The sequence below is a fragment of the Myotis yumanensis genome, unplaced genomic scaffold, assembly GCF_028538775.1.
Source record: "Myotis yumanensis isolate MYYU_CA2020_CCGP unplaced genomic scaffold, mMyoYum1.0.hap1 SCAF_8, whole genome shotgun sequence".
NCBI classification, from domain to species: Eukaryota; Metazoa; Chordata; class Mammalia; order Chiroptera; family Vespertilionidae; genus Myotis; species Myotis yumanensis.
This window is the reverse complement of record NW_027223759.1, coordinates 54,859,834-54,878,518: the sequence shown is the minus strand read 5'-3', so window position 1 is coordinate 54,878,518 and position 18,685 is coordinate 54,859,834. Positions and strand designations below refer to the sequence as shown.

The 18,685-nt window shown below is 39.0% G+C and overlaps 1 protein-coding gene and 1 pseudogene across 4 annotated transcripts in view; both read right to left on the bottom strand.

Moving 5' to 3' along the window:
* Nucleotides 1-18,685, bottom strand: part of LY75 (lymphocyte antigen 75) — a 134,052-nt gene that overhangs the window by 38,107 nt on the left and 77,260 nt on the right. The window contains exons 31-35 of one of the 4 annotated variants that reach the window (XM_070422920.1): nt 17,903-18,071; nt 15,715-15,864; nt 12,086-12,208; nt 9,257-9,424; nt 5,609-5,975 (exon numbers count right to left, since the gene is read on the bottom strand). In XM_070422920.1, the coding sequence (XP_070279021.1) occupies nt 5,725-5,975; nt 9,257-9,424; nt 12,086-12,208; nt 15,715-15,864; nt 17,903-18,071 (861 nt within the window). In that variant the 3' untranslated portion in view covers nt 5,609-5,724. The other 3 variants (XM_070422921.1, XM_070422923.1, XM_070422922.1) reach the window with 3 other exon arrangements.
* Nucleotides 9,472-11,138, bottom strand: LOC139015676 (large ribosomal subunit protein uL6-like; annotated as a pseudogene).

Below are 18,685 nucleotides of genomic sequence, written 5' to 3'. Positions count from 1 at the left end.
TCACCAACATGCCAGCTTTTTTCCTTCCCTGCCAGCCAGCCAGGCAGGTGCGAGAGGCAGGCACGGCCTTAGTTGTCAGCAGTTCTCTGATGTGAAAAGAGGCAGCGCAGGCATTTAGACTGACCCAACATCTTTGCATCTTACAGAGGTAAACAGCTCAAAGAAGTAAAATAAGAGGCCAACGCTTGTGGGATGTAGTGCATGTTGGCGGTGCCTCATTGCGATTCGCCTGCTTGCTTCTCCTGTTCAACCGTTTCTTTGGATTTTCCCCTTACGTTTCTGTCTTCTTTAATTTCAATTTATAGATTTTCTCAATCTCAGCCACATCCTGTTGTAGACATGGTTGCAGAGGAGACAGAGTGAGGTGTGCAAATGAGAAGAGTCCAAGCTGTTCAGAGGCCGCCTCTGTGATTCTTCATCTTTCATCATGTCACGTTTGAAGAGTACCGGCCAGCTGTTTTGCAGGCACTTCAGGCCCTGTTTGTCTGCTGTTTCCCCCTGAGGGAGAGTGGGAGAACGGGATTCAAGCGGTTCTCCTTTAGGCAAGGGTACCACAGAAGTGATGTGCATTGCCCCGGAGGGACAGATGTTCGTGTCTCACATCGCTGCTGATGTTACCTGGGATCGGTTGGTGAAGGTGGTATTTGCCAGGTTTCTCCTTGGGATCTCATGGCCAGAAACCACTTCAAAGGCTCCTCCCAGTGAACTATGCCCCTCAGATAACTTTTCTCTGCCACCAGAGCCTGGATTAAAGTTCTTTAAACTATGTTTGCACAGCCCTTGGAAGAAACCAACCCTGTTGACACCTTGATCCTGAACTTCTGGCTTCCAGAACTATAAGACAATAAATTTCTCTTGTTTTAGCCAAAACAAGCAACAACAACAAAACTGTGCTTGCTATGATGTATGTGTAAACTATTCAACTGTAACCTGAATGGCGAGGGCCTCTGGAACCAGACAACACAATGCTCAAGCCAGGGCCAGCTGGGCTGCTTGTTTAAGCCCTGACAGAGCCTCGTGTCATTAGCAAAAGAATCCTGCAAAATCAAGTCTGAACTCAACAATAAAAATACAACTCAATTAAAAAGGTACAAATGATATGAACTGACTCCTCACAAAGAAGATATATAGGTAGCAAATAAGCATCTGAAAATACATTCAACAGCATATATCATCACAGAATTGCAGATTAAAACAAAAATAGGATACCACTATACACATATTACAGTGACCTAAATCTGGAACACGGACAACACGAAATGGCAGTGAGGATGTGGAGCAAGAGGAACTCCCACTTGTGGCTGGTGGGAATGCAAAGTGGTGCAGCCGCGCTGGGGACAGTTCTGCAGCTTCTTACAAAACTAAATATATTCTTACTGTGGGTCCAGCAACTGTGCTCCTTAGTATTTACACAAACAAGTTGAAAGCTTACATACACACAAAAACCTGCACACAGATGTTTATAGCAGCTTTATTCATAATTGCCCAAACCAGGAAACAACCAAGATGTCCTTCAATAAGTGAATGAATAAACCAAGTCTGGTACATCCATAGAATGTAATTTTATTCAGCGCTTGAAAGAAATGAGCTATTAAGTCATGAAAAGACATGGAGGAACCTAAAATATGTATTGCTAAGTGAGAGAAGCCAATCTTAAAAGGTTACATATTATACGATTCCAACTATATGATATTTTGGAAAAAGGTAAAGCTATGGCAACAGTAAAAAGATCAGTGGTTGCCAGGGGTAGGTGGGGTGTGTGTGTGTGTGTGCGTGTGTGTGTGTGTGGAAGAGGAGGACAGGAAAGGAGACATAAGTAGGTGAAGCCCAGAGGATTTTTAGGGCAGCAAAACTATTTTGTATGATACTGTAATGGTACATACGTATCATTATACATTTGTCAAAACCCACAGAATGTGCAACACAAAGATGAACCCTAATGTAAACTATAGACTTTAGTTAACGCTGCATCAATATCGGATCATCAATTTTAACAAATTTTAGTTCACTAATGCAAGATGCTAGTAATAGGGGAAAGAGGAAGAGAGGTAAGGAAGTATATAGGAACTCTGTATAGTTCCTGCTCAACTTTTTATAAACCTAAAACTGATTTTTTAAAAAGTTAAATTATATTCTAAAAAAATCAAGTCTAACCCTTTCCCATCCTTTCTAACCCTAGGAACTCTGTGTATTTTCTGCTCAACTTTTTATAAACCTAAAACTGATTTTTAAAAAAGTTAAATTATATTCTAAAAAAATCAAGTCTAACCCTTTCCCATCCTTTCTAACCCTTTCCATGCCTGTGCAGTCCAGTCTTAAGTGGAATGATTACTCTGAGGGAATCTGACCAATGAGGTCTATAAGGACAGTTGGAGTGTTAGAAGTGATAGGGGCCATTTTCATTTACTGATAAGGAAACTGAGGCCCACAGAAGGGACATGACTGGCCCATGGACACACAGTGAATGCCCAAAGTGAACCAGAGTCCATGTCTCCTGCTGAACTCTCCGACCCATGCCAGGTTCAGCTCCTTTGCCAAAGTATCAAGATCTTGCTCAATTTATTTCCATTCTTCTTCTCTGGTTATCAATAAGGGGTTTATATACTAAACTCATATCTGAAGTGAATCCTTCCAAAGGTACACTATGTTTATATATTCAAACATCCTAATTCTGGATTCTTCTGTCTTGCTAACTACACAAGTAAAATGAGCAATTCTTTTTAAAAAATATGTTTTTATTGATTTCAGAGAGGAAGGGAGAGGGAGAGAGAGAGATAGGAAAATCAATGATGAGAGAGAATCATTGATTGGCTGCCTCCTGCACGCCCCACACTGGGAAATAAGCCCACAACCGGGTATGTTCCCTGACCAGGAATTGAACGGTGACCTCCTGGTTCATAGGTCAATGCTCAACCACTGAGCCATGCAGGTTGGGCTAAAATGAACAATTCTATGCAATTGTGTAATTGAAAAAGTTCTCTTGGCCGCCCCCCTCAGGCACCAAAGTATATTTTTATCTATGAGGATTACTTTGCATTAAAATAAAGTTCAAATAATGGTTATGTTTACAAAGAAGTGGCATCCTAATGAATCAACTTACTTTGAGCAGATCATCTATTTCAATAGTGTTTTGTTCCTAAGTCACTTGAACTAAAAAAAGGTGTTTTCCCCCCACTATTAACTCTGGTGCACACTTCATTTTTAGTTGCTAATATGACAAAATAGGCTACTTACTGCCTTTGCGTGGATTGATGTGGTATTTTGTTAAAATCTCTCACTATTATGCCCTACTTTCCAGCCACACCACACACCTTTCACTTGTCTCTCTTTCACTCCAGCTTGCCTCCTCTTTGACCTCATTCCAGGCTCTAGCCCCTGAACTTCATTTTCCCAGGGCTTTTATTTCTCCCTCTTCATCTAGCCTGGATATCATGCCCGCTCTCATTCCTCTGCTATATCTACCTGGCCAATGAATCTGGGTCTCTTTTTCCTTTCTTTTTCTTATTAAAAATAAAAGTCTCCCCAGCGTCATTGAGATATAATTGACATACCATTGTGTAAGTTTGAGGTGTACAACATGTTGATTTGATACATTTACATATCATAAAATGATTGCGACTGTTGGCTAACACTTCTATCTCCTAATTACAATTTGTTTTTGGGGTGAGAACATTTCAGATTTACTCTCTTAGCAACTTTCAAGCACAAAATAAAGTATTATTAACTATAATCACCAGGCTGTATATTAAATCTGGAGAATGTATTCATCTTATAATTGGAAGCTTGTGTCCTTTGTCCAACATCTCCCCATTTTCCCCTCCCCCAGCCACTGGTAACCACCCCTCTATTCTCTGTTTCTGAGTTCGGTCTTTTAGATTCCACATATAAGTGAGATCATACAGTATTTGTCTTTGTCTGTGTGATTTCACTTAGCATAATGCCCCCGAGGTTCATCTATGTTGTTGAAAATGGCAGTTTCCTTCTTTCTCATGACTGCGTAATATTCAATTATATATGTGTGTGTGTATATATATATGCCACATCTGTATCCATTCATTCATTAAGGGACACTTAGGTTGTTTCCATATCTTGGCTATTGTAAATAATGCTGCAATGAAACTGGGGGTGCAGGTATCTCTTTGAGATCTTGTTTTCATATCCTTAGGCTACACACCCAGAAGTAGGATTGTTGAAACATATGGTAGTTCTACATAGGTTGTCACTACAAAGTATGGCTTTTAATTTCTATATATATGGATTTCAGAGAGGAAGGGAGAGGGAGAGATAGAAACATCAATGATGAGAGAGAATCATTGATCAGCTGCCTCCTGCATGCCCTACACTGGGGCTTGAGCTCGCAACCCAGGCATGTGCCCTGACCAGGAATTGAACCGAGTGGTTCATAGGTCGATGCTCAACCACTGAGCCACACTGGCTGGGCATCTCCATCTATTTTTGTCTTGGTCATTGTCCTCTCCTGTCCCCCTTATCGGGTATTTAAATTCTTTATTACTGTCTTCAGGTTGAGACCCCATTCACTACTCATTTCCTCATTGGGTAGACAAACACTGTAAAATACTCACCTGCTCACCCCTTCTCCTTCATGCAAACCCTCCTCTTGTGGCCTCAGAGAGGAAGGTGTTCTTCCTCCCATCCCACCCAAACCCAGTTCCTTTTCCTGGGAGCTTAGAACTGCCCCTCTCGTCCCATCTTGTCCAAGACCTTCTCCCATTAATGACTCCTGCTCTCTTCCCGGCATCTTCTCTCTGCTGGCTGGCTGTTTTTGTTTGTTTTGCCCTCCCTGCCCCCCTCAGCTTCTAAACCTGTAAATTCTTTCCCCTCTCCTTTGGAAAAACACCCTTCAAAAACCCTTCTTCCTCTAGCTTTGGCCCAATACCTCTCCTTCCCATCTCCATCATACTTCTCAAAATTTCACGTCCCCCTTTTCCTAGTTTCCCTTTCACTTTCTAGCTCAGTCTCATCTAGTTCTGCTGCATTTCCATTGGCTAAGATCACCAGTTTTCCTAATTCTTAGAGTCAGTTTTATCTGACCTTTCCTCTCTGTGGTTTAGCAATTGGATCAATTTTGACTTGCTCCTACATTGCATTAAAAGGGTATTTGGCCAAGGAACCAAAACCCTAGGGGGAAGGCATTCTTTCTTGCATCCCATTCAGACCTAGTTCCTCTTCCTGGGGGCTTGGAACTGCTCCTCTACTCCCATCTTCTCCAAGACCTTCTTCCATAATGACTCCTGCTCTCTTCCCTGCATATTCTCTCTGCCGGCAGAGAGATAAAAGATAAAAGGCTGAACTAAGACAGCTAATAGTGGAGATAGCCACTCGGTGAGAAATCTTAGGTAAAATTGACAGAATTGTTGAATTAGGAAGAAGAGAAAGGATTTGTGGATAACCTCTGAGTTTCTAGCTTGGGAGACAAGAGGTATGGTGTCTTCATATTATTGGAAAGAGTCTATAAGAAGAAAAAACTGGGTGGGGGAATAGAAAAAAAGTTTCCAAAGTTCTGCTCGTGATTAATTTAGCTTGGAAAAAAGAGAAACACATATAAAGTAAATTTGTTGAGCTGTAGATATTGGGAGAATATTTTAATTTAGAATATACATGGAATTAGAGATAACTTTATACAGCTCATGAGGTCTTGCAGAAAAAAATGTCTTTGAGATCTAGTTAAAAGATAAAACAGTTGAACTAATAACAATTAGATCTTCATTTCTCCAAGAAGGTTTTAGGATTAAATGAACGTAATATAGAGGAATCCGAATCTCTGACTGTTCCTAGCATAAACTCCCCGTAGATTGTCCAGTGGGAGTTGGACAACTGACTTAGAAGGGGTTGATGAGTGCCTTGGGGTGGGAGGTAGTGAACAGGATCAAAGAATGAGGAGTGGATCGTAAGTGGAATTACTGCTAATCCGATCGTTAAAAGACATGTTGATTCAGACGAATCTGAAAAAGAGACTAAAACCAAACATTCAGAAATGTAGGAATGATTATATTTATTCTTTAAAAAATACACACAGAATCTAAGGAATGCCTTGCTTTACAACAGCTGCTCAGTTTATTTCGTGTCCTACTGTATATCTAACACAATAAAGCCCAATCTAGAGATATTTTTTTAAACAAGGATCAACAACACTTTTCCTTAAAAAAATAAGACAACTTTATTGCAGCATTACTACTATATATAGCTGAATTTTTCACATCAAGTTGGTTTAGTTCTTTGAAGAAAGTCTTAATAACTAAAACTACAAATCATAGGGCAAGATACTAGTCTAACAAATTTAATAAAAAAACATTTCAGAACAACTACAATATAGCTTTAGACTATACGAAAACCGTCTTAGATAATTATTTACAACTTTATTATAGTATAAAAACTCTAAACTTTAAAATAAATCTGTGGATTTTATACAAAAATACTCTAAAGTACAAATATAAGTTAAATGTTGAATAAAACATTCACCAGGTCCAGTGGAAGTTATTAAGAATATATTCTAGGGTGGTAAAATGTAAACTGGTAACCCAAAACAGTGTTTCCTTAATCATTCACAATTTTAAATATTTTAGTAGTAATCACGAAGTTTAGAGTTTCATTGTATAATTTTCATTTTTACAATTACAAGATATACAATTTCCTTCATAGACTACTTCTCTTTAGCTCACTAAAAAGTCAAAAAAATAATAAAGTTTTGTTAGTCAAAAGTTGACATGCTATGTACAGTATATAAATTGTAAAATTTTCAAAATCTCTTAGCTGATTCCCTTTAAAAAGGAAACAGGTTGTACATAAGAAAAGACAACAAACCCATACAGCCACAGGGTTATCTAATCAACCTAATAACAATGTTCTCATATGTGAGAAAAATATTAAGTACCAAAATCTTCTTTAAAATAAGCCACTGTTTTATGAATAATTATGAATGGAACAAAATTTTACATTTAAGTAATTTTGTATAAAATGTATTTGGACTAGTATAAGAAGCATTTTGTTGTGTAAAAATAAGCATGCCTCTCAATTAATACTTTCCCTAAAATGCTACAAATGACATTTTAAAACAATGCTGACATTACTTACAGTTCTGTTTTTACCTTGAGGTACTAATTTTACATTTGGCCAGATGTTCATAAAAACTAAAGGGGAGATATATGACCTAGTAATATACCAATTTAAATTTTCTGAGACATTGTGTTAAAATGTCATTAAAACATACCTATTATAGTTACCAACCACATTCTTACAGAGAAAATGCACTTTAAAATTATTACCCTACAAACAATTTGGACTTTAGTTTCCGCTTCGGTTCCTTTCCATTCTGTTCAGTAGAGTTATATGCATGGCATTTTTGAATAATTAAACATGGATACCAGAATAGCAACTGAACAAGTACGTAAGACTTGTACTTGGGAAGAGAGTAAATACTGACACTGGGAAAATTTTAAATGGCTCATTTTTCCTAACATGTTAGTGCAAATTAGCAAACTTTTCAGAAGAATTTAGTCATGGAAGGAAGGAAGCATAATCTCATCTTCATTCACTCCTTGTTCATATCGGACTGAAGAGAAGCCTGCCCAGTGCATACGGTTCCTTTGGAAGAGGAACCAAATCAGTCCGATGATGAGAGCTAAGATGCTTAGCACGATGAATGCGATAGTTATTCCTCTGTAATTGGGGCCTAGAGCAGGGAAAGGTTTGACATTGGAGGAGAGAATATAAAAGTGATTATTACTAATTTTATGCATTTGGCTGTGTGTCACATAAGCAAACCTTGTACAGATTAGATACAAGTACTTGATTGTTTCAGAGCATGAACACAGAATTCAAAATCACCACCAAACACTTAAGTGCTTTCCCCCCCAAATTTAACTATTTTCCTTTTCATTCAAATCCTTTTCATTAGAATAGCAATATTCTTACAAAGAAATTAAAGCTTCAATGTCTCCTACTCTTAGACATCTTCCCTGATAACCCAATCTAGAATAGCTCTCTCTCTAGTCTCAATCATGTAGTTTATAACAATTTGATATTTTCCTCTCTTCTAAATATGAACTTACTTGGTTACTTATTATCTGTCTTCTTCCACTAGATTATGGAGGAAGAAAAGGTATCTCATTTGTTTTGTTCCCAGGTGCACCCCAGCACATAGAACAGGGCATGACGTAGAGTAAAGACTCAAAATATCTGCTGAGCCCTAGCTGGTTTGGCTCAGCGGATAGAGCAGTGGTTCCCAAACTTATTTGGCCTACGGCCCCCTTTCCAGAAAAAATATTACTCAGCCCCTGGAAATTAATTTTTTAAAAATTTTAATAGCAGTTACTCTTCGCTTCCAAATGCACCTGTGGCCATCACCGCCCGCCTGGATCGCTGCAGCGCCCACCGGGGGGCGGTAGCGCCCACTTTGGGAATCACTGGGATAAAGCGTCAGCCTGTGGACTGAAGGGTCCTGGGTTCGATTCTGGTCAAGGGCACATGCCTGGGTTGCGGGCTCGATCCTCAGTAGGGGGCGAGTAGGAGGCAGCCAATCAATGATACTCTCTCATCATTGATGTTTCTATCTCTCTTTCCCTCTCCCTTCCTCTCTAAAATCAATAAAAATATATTTAAAAAAATATCTGCTGAATCAGTGAGTGATTATACAGATACTGATGGACACCTTTATGCTAGATCTTTAAAAATGTTGCTGTGAAAAAATTTAGAGTTCTTTGGCTAGAAATTAAGATTTTTATGGTTATTTAATATATATCAACTCATGCTGAAACTTAAGTTCAAAATGTGACTTCTTACAGATATCCAAGTAATTCCAATTAATCAAATCAAGTTTTGGAATGCTGTTAAGGTAATCATGAGTTTTAAGGGACTGAGGAAAAAGGAAGCAAACTGCAGAATGAAATCTTTGAGCTTTTAAATATTTAAACTATAGAATAAAATACATCTTAAGAACATTTTCAAAGAAGTGACCTATCTAATATGCTGGCAGCTTCCATCTTTCTTAGGAAAGAATTGTATAAAATTTAGACTTTTAGTCATTTCCTCTGGAGTCCTAGGCATCTGGTATATTTATCATCTTTGGTAATTGAGTTTTCTGTGGGAAAGAATCTGTATGACTTAAGATTTTTTTAATACACTGTAAGGCCCAAATGCTTTAGGACCTAGTACAATGCTTTGCATATTATTAAATTGTACATTTATTTTCTAACCTGTCTGCAAAAATGTTTTTCTTAAGGACAGGTTACATACTTACCCAGAGGAACTTTGCAGACAACTCTTCCATAGCCATGTGAACAGTCAACTTTTATCCAAGTTTCATTTGAAGCTAACAAAATGCTACATTTTCCACCACTGCTCTTATGTTTATTTGCCCATTTGACAAATTTCACTTTTGATTCATCTAACCAATTCCAAGATTTATCTAAAGAAGGAAATTAAATACAACTATGTTTATTGCCATTAAATTACTTAAGTAAAAAGGCTTGCAGTTCATACAATGTCATGCCACTACTTAAAATGAAATTTATTAAAAGTGAAAAAATTTAAAACTCAGTCCATCAGGCACACTGGTCACATTTTAGGTGCCTAATAGCTATATGTGGCTAGTGACTACTATATTGGACAGAGCAGATGCAGAAAGTTCTATTAGACAACACGGGTATAGTATGTAGTGTTTTGATTAAAGGGCAGGATTCTTGCACATTTATTGTGTGACTGTAGATTTCTACAGACCTTTATCTCCCTCCCTCGCTTACCCCTAGTTAAAAAACTCATTATTAAAAGTATGTTGGTGGGGAAGGAAGGGTCCACCTTAACTCCATCTTTATTTCCAGCTGAGGCAGCGCCGCCTTGTGGTGATAAACACAATTTACAATTCCTAAATAGTCAACTTTGAATCCATTCTTTTTTTAGTTTTAATTTTTATTATCCCCCCAATCAATATATGGTCTTTATTGCATCTTTAAAATATCACAAATAATTCTGAGGAATAATTTGGCATCTTTCTGTTTCTATAGCTGGACAACTGAGATCATATTCATCAGCCTGCTGAACTGTTTTGTTTTCAGAAAAACAGATACCATCAAAAAATTTTCTGATCTCTGTGTTTTCAACTATTGTGGCTTGCTGAATCAAAGCAGCTAATGTGATACAAATTCAATGTCATTTCCTTCAAGAATCAAATCTTTCTGGGTTTGAGATACTGAAAAAGCAATACCTGATCTCATCTGAACCCTGAGAATTATTTTTTGCCCAAGAAATTTCTGACTTCAACAAGAGAACCACTATCCTAAATAACTTCATTGATGGGGAAGTGAGGGTACACAGACCTCATCTTGTAACAGAATCCCAGTGTAATTAACACCTTCATCATGTTCTGTACATGATTTCAGATGGTGCTAATGGTGGCCAATTCCTTTCTGTTTTCCCACCATTTGTCAACCCAAAGCAGCGGTCGGCAAACTGTGGCTTGGCAAACCGCGGCTCGCGAGCCACATGCGGCTCTTTGGCCCCTTCAGTGTGGCTCTTCCACAAAATACCGGCTCTTCCACAAAATACCGACTTCTGCACATGGGCCACGAAGTTTCAATCGCACTGTACGTGCGCGCCCGCACGTGGTATTTTGTGGAAGAGCCACAGTGAAGGGGCCAAAGAGCCACATGTGGCTCGCGAGCGCAGTTTGCCAACCATGGACCCAGAGCCTCTTCTTCTTCCCAGGGAGACTGAGTTCTACATTGATGTGACAGAAGTCCCTCCGCAGGGTGCCTCTGGGGCCCTTTGCAACAACTGTGTGTCCTTCAGAGTGATGTCGACATTATCTGAGATGCTGACAGTCTGACTGCTCAGAATGGACTTCATAGTCACAGGAGATGCAGCAAAGAGTTTGAGTTTTTAATTTTTTAACTAATTATTTATTTTTAAATTGAATTTATTGGGATGACATTGGTTTACAAAATTATATAGGTTTCAAGTGTACTCTGCCACAAAACATCAACTGTACACTGCCCCAAAGCCTCTTTTGACAAGTGCTTAACATTTTGGAATTCACATTTCATGTATTTAGAATTAAACTTTGTATAAAATATGAAACAGACTTCTTATTAGTCTATTGAATATGTACTCTGAATTCACTTATTATCAATTTCAAGTTCACTCAAACCCTGCGTCTGTTATTCTTTATTGAAATACTAGAGGCCTGGTGCACAACATTTGTGCACTCAGTGGGGGGAGGGGTCCCTCAGCCCGGCCTGCACTCTCTCGCAGTCTGGGACCCCTTGGGGGATGTCCACCTGCCGGCTTAGGCCTGATCCTAGTGTTCAGACATCCCCCAAGGGGTCCTTAGTGCTGCCATGGAGGCGGGAGAGGCTCTGCCACCGCTGCTGCGCTCGCCAGTGGTGAGCCCTGCTTCTGACTGAGCAGTGTTCCCCCTGTGGGAGTGCACTGACCACCAGGGGGCAGCTCCTGCTTTGAGCGTCTTACCCCTGGTGGTCAGTGCACATCATAGCGACCAGTCGTTCTGCCATTCGGTTGATTTGCATATTAGGGTTTTATTATATAGTATTCTCCCACAGATCTTTTTGAATCAATTCTTTGCAATTTTACTAAGTTATTTTGAAAAAACAAATCACTATGAAGATGTAATTTTTCTCTATGATAAAAATGTTCCAAGAGGGAGGGAAAGAACTTTCTGAATAAGAGAGTTATAAGCTGGGAAAACTTGGGGTGATAGACATGAGAACTCTAAGGGAAGTAAGTGATGGGCTCCTTGTATGGGCATGGAGAACACAGATATTGCTGTAGAAAAAAAATCTATCCTATTGGTCCAAGTATCTTAAACTGCTAACAATTCCAGTTGGTTTCAACTGATTTTGTATTGCATCAGTGTTTCCCATCACTACTAATAAGTCATTCACTTCTTCATTAGGAATTTATAAGCCTTGAAAACAGCCAGCAGACCTAGCTTACTCATCAATAAGAAACATTTGAATTAAATACCATTTGACATTCTTTAGCAAGGCTGACTTGGAATTTAGGACAAGTTAGAGCTCTCTTTGCATATTGCACACACAAAGATGTCACTTACCGGAAGGATGCTGAGATAATCCAAGCCAAACTCTCATGGTAATGTTATTATTTTCCCTTATCAGTCTGCTCACGAATTTATTCTCATCTTCATCCTCTATGGTAACAAGAGTTGCAGAATGATCTGTTGAAGGAAAACAAACCCCTAACTAATTAGCGTTATGCAAACTAGGTTAGTGGTTTATTCTGAGCCTTTGAGAAAAGAAAAACTATCATGATCAAGACCACTGAGAAATTCAAACTTTACAGAGAATGTTTTTAAAATCTGATATTGGCATTAATAGCTTCCTAAAAAGTTAGAAATATTTCTAGATTGAAACTTTGCATAAAGAAATTTCATGTGTGTGTGTTTTATCTACTATGTTTACCTGGTAACCTTTTTAAATCTTGGAACTGCCTAACCAGTGAGACTTTTGTGTATGAACAGTTCATCCTAAGAAGTGGGGTACGTGATGGTAGAAAGGTATGTTTCCCTATAGATGTTCAGCACTCTCTCTTCAACAACAATTTTTGCATAAGTTTGCTTTTGTTAAAATGAAAATTAAAGCAAATATGTTTGGGGTCTTGGAGAACATTAGCCTTCCATTTAACATTATATTATACATATGTGCATTTGGTCATGCCCATTGTAAGTTCCTAAATATAGTATGGAACTGAAAGAGTGAGTATGCTTCAAGTTTGATAGTTTGCTCCAAACCCACAGAGAACATAGCATCAGGCAAGGAATAGAAATAAAATAATAACTAGACTTGGAAATCAATCCTAAAGGAAATCAGATAGTCTTCAATAGCAACAAGCTTATCCACACTTAAACTTTTGTGGTAGGGTGTATTTAAAGGGCAAAGGAAAGCCTTTACTCCATTATACATCCCACAGTACATAGGTACTTTATGTTACCGGGCTTATTATTACACTAGAGGCCTGGAGCATGACATTCATGTACAGAGGCGGGGGGCGGGGGGTTTCCTTCAGCCTAGCCTGCACCCACTCCAATTGGGGACTGTGGGATTGGGCCTAAACCGGTGGTCGGACACCCCTCTCACAATCTGGGACCGCTGGCTCCTAACTACTCACCTGCCTGCCTGCCTGATCGTCCCTAACCTCTCTGCCTGTCTGCCTGATTGCCCCTAACTGCCTCTGCCTGCTTGATCACCCCTAACTGTCCTCCCCTGCTGGCCTGATCTCACCCCCAACTGCCTCTGTCTGCCTGCCTGATCACCCCCAACTGCCTCTGCCTGCCTGATCACCCCCACCTGCCCTCCCCTGCAGGCCTGATCACCCTTAACTGCCTCTGCCTTCCTGATAACCTCTAACTGCCCTCCCCTGCAGGCCTGATCTCACCCCCAACTACCCTCCTCCGCCAGCCAAGTTGGTTCTGATTGGTCAGTTTCTATGCCAGTCAGCGTCAAAAGCTCCACCTCCTAGGCAGCCACTGGCTCCTCACAGTTGACCCAGATTTGGTTCTGATTGGTCAGTTTCTATGCCAGTCAGCATCAAAAGCTCTGCCTCCTAGGCAGCCATTAGCTCCTTACATTCACCCAAATTTAGTTTTGATTGGTCATTTTCTATGCCAGTCAGCATCTCTGGGCCTATCAACGGGGCCTGATCAGTGTGGGTGGAGGCCTGGAGAGAAATGGAGGCTTGGCTGTTGGCCTGGCTGGAGAGAAAGAGAGGCAAGTTCTGATCAACAGCTTCCACAGAGGCTTTGGATCAGACCCTGCCTCTCTCTCTGCAGGCCTCTCTCTGGGCCTGATCCGCAGCCCCCCAGGCAGTCAGTGTTGGGTCGGGGTGCCCACAGCGGCCCCAGTTAGTGCTGGGTTGCCACGGCAACCCAGCACTGACTTCTGGTCTGGTCAAGCCTTCCCTCCTTAGGACCCTGGCTCTTTATTATGTTGATAATCCTATGGAGGAAGGCATTATTAGCATTTTACAGATGAGGAAGCTGAGGCTCAAGGAGAGCAAGTAAATTGGTTAGGTCTACACAGCTAGTCAATTATAGAATTAGAAAGTCAATCTCAATCTTTCTAATGATAAGTTTTAAATGCTCACTATTTGCAGGGCACTATCCTACATTTACAAACATTACCTCATTTCATTTATTAATACAACAACCCAATCTTTACCCAAACTTTGAAGTAAGTATTACATTTGGCTTTTCAACAATGGATTTGAACTGTGAGGGTCAACTTATACAAGGAATTTTTTTCAACAAATATACAGTCGGCCCTCTGTAACTCTGGGTTTTGCATCCTCAGATTCAACCAATCTTGGGTAAAAAACAGTATTTTCCATCTGCTGTTGGGAATCCACTGATGCGGAGGGCCAACTGTATACATTGATCTATGCCATTTTGTATGAGGGTCTTGAGCATCTCAAGATTTTGGTATCTGTGGGGATGGGAGGTGGTTCTAAAACAAATCCCCAGTGGATACTGAGGAATGACTGTACATTTTGGAAAATCAAAAGTTATACACATAGGGTCAGTGCCCCTAACCCACTCGTTGTTAAAAATCAACTGTATTTTTATTCTCACTCTTTTCAGGTGAAAAAAGAGAAACAATTATGTAAGTTCCACAATACCACTCAGCTAGTAAGTGTGGGACTTGGATTTGAATCCAAACTTGTCTGCCTCCAAAACTTAAGTGTTTAACATGCACACGCACACTACAATAACAGTAACCCTTTCTATTTCCTCCTTTAGGAGCCAGAGACTTCTGACCTCCAGAGCATATATGCATATATATAGCTCACAATAGTTCCCATCACATATCTATCTATCTATCTATCTATCTATCTATCTATCTATCTATTATATATGCATGTGTGTATATGTCTGTATTATGTATATTAACACAGAACAGTTCCCACACAAAAGTTCCTATCAGTTAGTTAAGCAGTAACATGGAGATTTAAAAATCTTCCACGTGTCTCTACAACAATTAGCAAAAAAATGAGATAGATACCACCTGCTTAGCTACACTGATACCCAAGAATACAAATCTTCTAGAAGTCATGTCACAGTTTGACTACTGGCTAAATTTATCATGGGAGAGCTTCAATCATTGCTGCTTATCCTAAAGTAGTTCAATCTGAACACGAAAGTCCTATTCCTGTGGTGTTCAGATGATGTGAGCCACTGCTATTGCAGAATGGATGAACAAAACATGCTTTATGTCACCCTGGTCAGGCTAAGCTTATTTATTAATAACTAAGTAATGAAAAAATCTACAATTTTGCATTTACTACTTAACCAACTTCGTAAAAAAATTTACCTCTTAACCCCTTCATCTAAGTAGATCTAACTAGATTTAAAACTCTTCCCTTGTCAGTATTTTCACATAACAATTTACTTATTTTTCATTCTACTTCCTCTCACTTACTTTTATTTTCCATGTACTTATTCTTAGATCAATTATTTTTAATGGCTATTCAATATTCCATTGAGGTCATACATTATAAAATACTTAACCACTTCCCCACCACTGGGCAATTAGGTGATAATGCTTTTATAAATTGTGTCTGCTTTAAAAATATTTTCAAAAATATAATCATTGTTTCAAATTATTTATTTAAAAAAAATTCCACTGATTATATTATTGAATCAAAAAAAATAAATGAATTTTAACTCACCAAGTTCTGAACAAAACTGTTTGGCTTCTGAGAAAGTGTGTAACGTCTGGTCAGATGCATAACAGTGGTCCCTGTACTGGATCCACTGGGATCCATTCCCTTTTACTGCTGGGCATCGCGATGAATATGTAGGAGAGGATACCTCTTGAGCTATAAAAATGTGGGACAATTGTAAAAATGCACAGAAAAAAAAAACCTGACTTTTGAGTATACACTCTAATTAGATTTTTAGAATACCATTTTTAGAACTTAGACGATAAAGGAAAGTACTTGCCCTCGAAGATGGATTTAGACTAAGTTAAAAACAACTGGAAAGACATAATAGAAAAAGGAGCAAAGATTGGCTAGGCAGGCCTGTAACTACTTTGAAAGAATAATTACAATTCTTTGGATCCTTTTTTATTTTGATAACAGAAACCTTTTTTTACCTTGCCATATACAGAACTACTTTTCAAAATCACAGCCACAAATGAAAATTTGGTAATGTGTTTACAAAATGCAAAATGTCAGCAAAGTAAAATCACTCTCAAATAAAAAAAAGAGTAGGTGTGGCTTCTCAGCTTTTAAAAACTCCTCTGGTTTCCATTTAAAATGTTTAACTTTTAATTGTGCTGTATCACACAGGAAGCCTGTGTAGCAAAGCCTGTGTCTCTGATTATTAATTTCCACAGGAGAGAGCATGAGAACTGGAAGGTGAAGTATCAACATTCTATTTGTGCGGTACAGATCATCAGAATCAAAGCTCTGACCTGGTATGGTCAGTCATTTCAACCCCAGCTATTCTTTTGTGTGCATTCTGCATGATCTGCATGTTCTTCAGTAACTGAAGGCTTTTCCTGATTTTTCCCTCCATATCTCAATTTGGTAGGTTCTTCTAATTTGTGGTGCCAGTGGTTCCAGAAGAATGGCTGCTGCTGTTTCCTTCTTCATCAAGAGATGTTCTGACTGTTCTTAATTCCTTCTTCTGTTTCTCTATCTTCTGTTTCTCCAGCTGGGCTTGATCTTTTTTGAACTTTAGTTATTTGATTGGCTTTTGCCTCCATTCTTTCCATGAATGCTCTTGGTGTGAGCTCTAAGTCTCCCTTCAGTGTGACAGTTGATAACTCCTGGGTAAGTTTCCTAGTGACTGGTGATCAAAGCTCATTGCCAAGTCCATCTGTAAAGTCTGTAGGACTTGTGACAGCTCTACATTAACGCTGCTGATGGAGAGACGTTACTAGCAAGTGCTTCCTTTGACCACCTTGTGAAAATAGTTGCTTTTTCAAAAATAAACTGCCGATGACAACAATGTGTCTTGCACATTGTTGTGCAAGACAATGATCTGTGTTGCTTCATTAGATGCAAAACATCTTGAACGTTGGCTCCCAAAGCATAGCTAAGATTGATGGACCTTTCTGAATTGCTTGGCTTTAAAAATAAAATTCTTCTTATACTAGGAACCCCCGGAGATACCTTATCTTCTAAGTCTACTCGTTTCTATCCAGTCTGCATCTGGGCTGTCTTAGGCTGCGTACGGTTTCTTTCTTTACTGTTATTCATGGAGTTTTACTTCCAACTCTTGCATTTATATTTTCTGCAAGGGCCAGCACTGAGAACCAGAAGCTTCAGAGACCAACCCGCACCAGGCCCTGGCCACCCAGCATGCCTCTGCAGCTCCTGGTGGTCTGGGTTCTTGTGCTCTTCCCCAAGGCTCACGCTCTACCTATCAGAAATGACCTCAGGCACAGCCCCTGATGAAAGGGGCTCTTTCCTCAATTTTAAGGATCATATAAGTTTGGAAAATGCTTACTTACACAACATGCAACAGACTTCTTGACCTCAGAGACTCCCACAGCCATCAATCAATATGGTAGGCCACGTGAGGCATTTCTCAAGATACATGCTGTGGGACACTTCTTTTAAAGAAGAATCTCAGTCTTTGAAAACACTGCTAAGTGAAATTGAAACTCACAAATTCTAGAGTTAAGACTTCCCTAGTGATGGAACTACTGAATATCTTTGAGAACAAATTCCCTGACCGGGTATATTGTATTTATTTCTCTTTCCGAAAAATATCAAAATTATTTTTGGAGGACTTGTGAATAAACCTTATTTAAAATCTCTAAAAACTCCTTTGAGTACTTAATCACATGCATAAAACAAACGTTATATTTTAGTAAATATACAGTTATTTGAAATCAAGTCTTACATTTTGTAGATTTATAGCAAATGGCACCATCTTTAGCAGAGTTGCAGTTTTCATGTTTCCAAATTCCTTTTGGATCCAAGAGAACACAATTCCCAGCAGACTGCTTATCTTTCCATGGGATGTAGTCAAACGCACTGCCATCAGACCACTCAAAATTTGATTCCGTGCCCTGTTTTAGGAATGACAGAGACAACCTGAATCTAGATGTATGACTTCAAAAAAGAACATAAACAAGAACATATATACTTTAAGAAATGTTGGAGTGGAGCGTTAATTATTCGCTTGCAAGTACTGTAGGTCTGGACCTATTTGTAAAATCAGGGATTTACTTTCGATGCACTGATTTGAGACATTTGCTCCGGCACAATTTAAGTAGGATTTTAAATTTAGAGTCAGAGTTTTTACACTCTATCTCTAGATTTATTCTGTTTAAAGACGAGTTTATATAACACTTGAAATTAAATGATGTGTAAATGGCTTCCACTTATCACAATTACGGATTTACAATTCCAGCATTGATATTATCCTAAATATTGTTTTTTATGTTTTAGAGTTTTGTGGTTTGTGTCTCTGGCTACATTATTTTTCATATTACAGAAGCCAGTAACCAGCAGGGGGCTGAAAACTACTTCCCAAGATTACTTTTGATTTTTCCTTGATTCTATAATCCTAATTTTATTTTATTTTCCTTTATTTTATTTTCCCCATTGTCTTAAAGATTGTTTACATCAGGCCTTCAATTCTAATTTCAAGAGATGTCTATTTTTTTTTGTATACTAGACA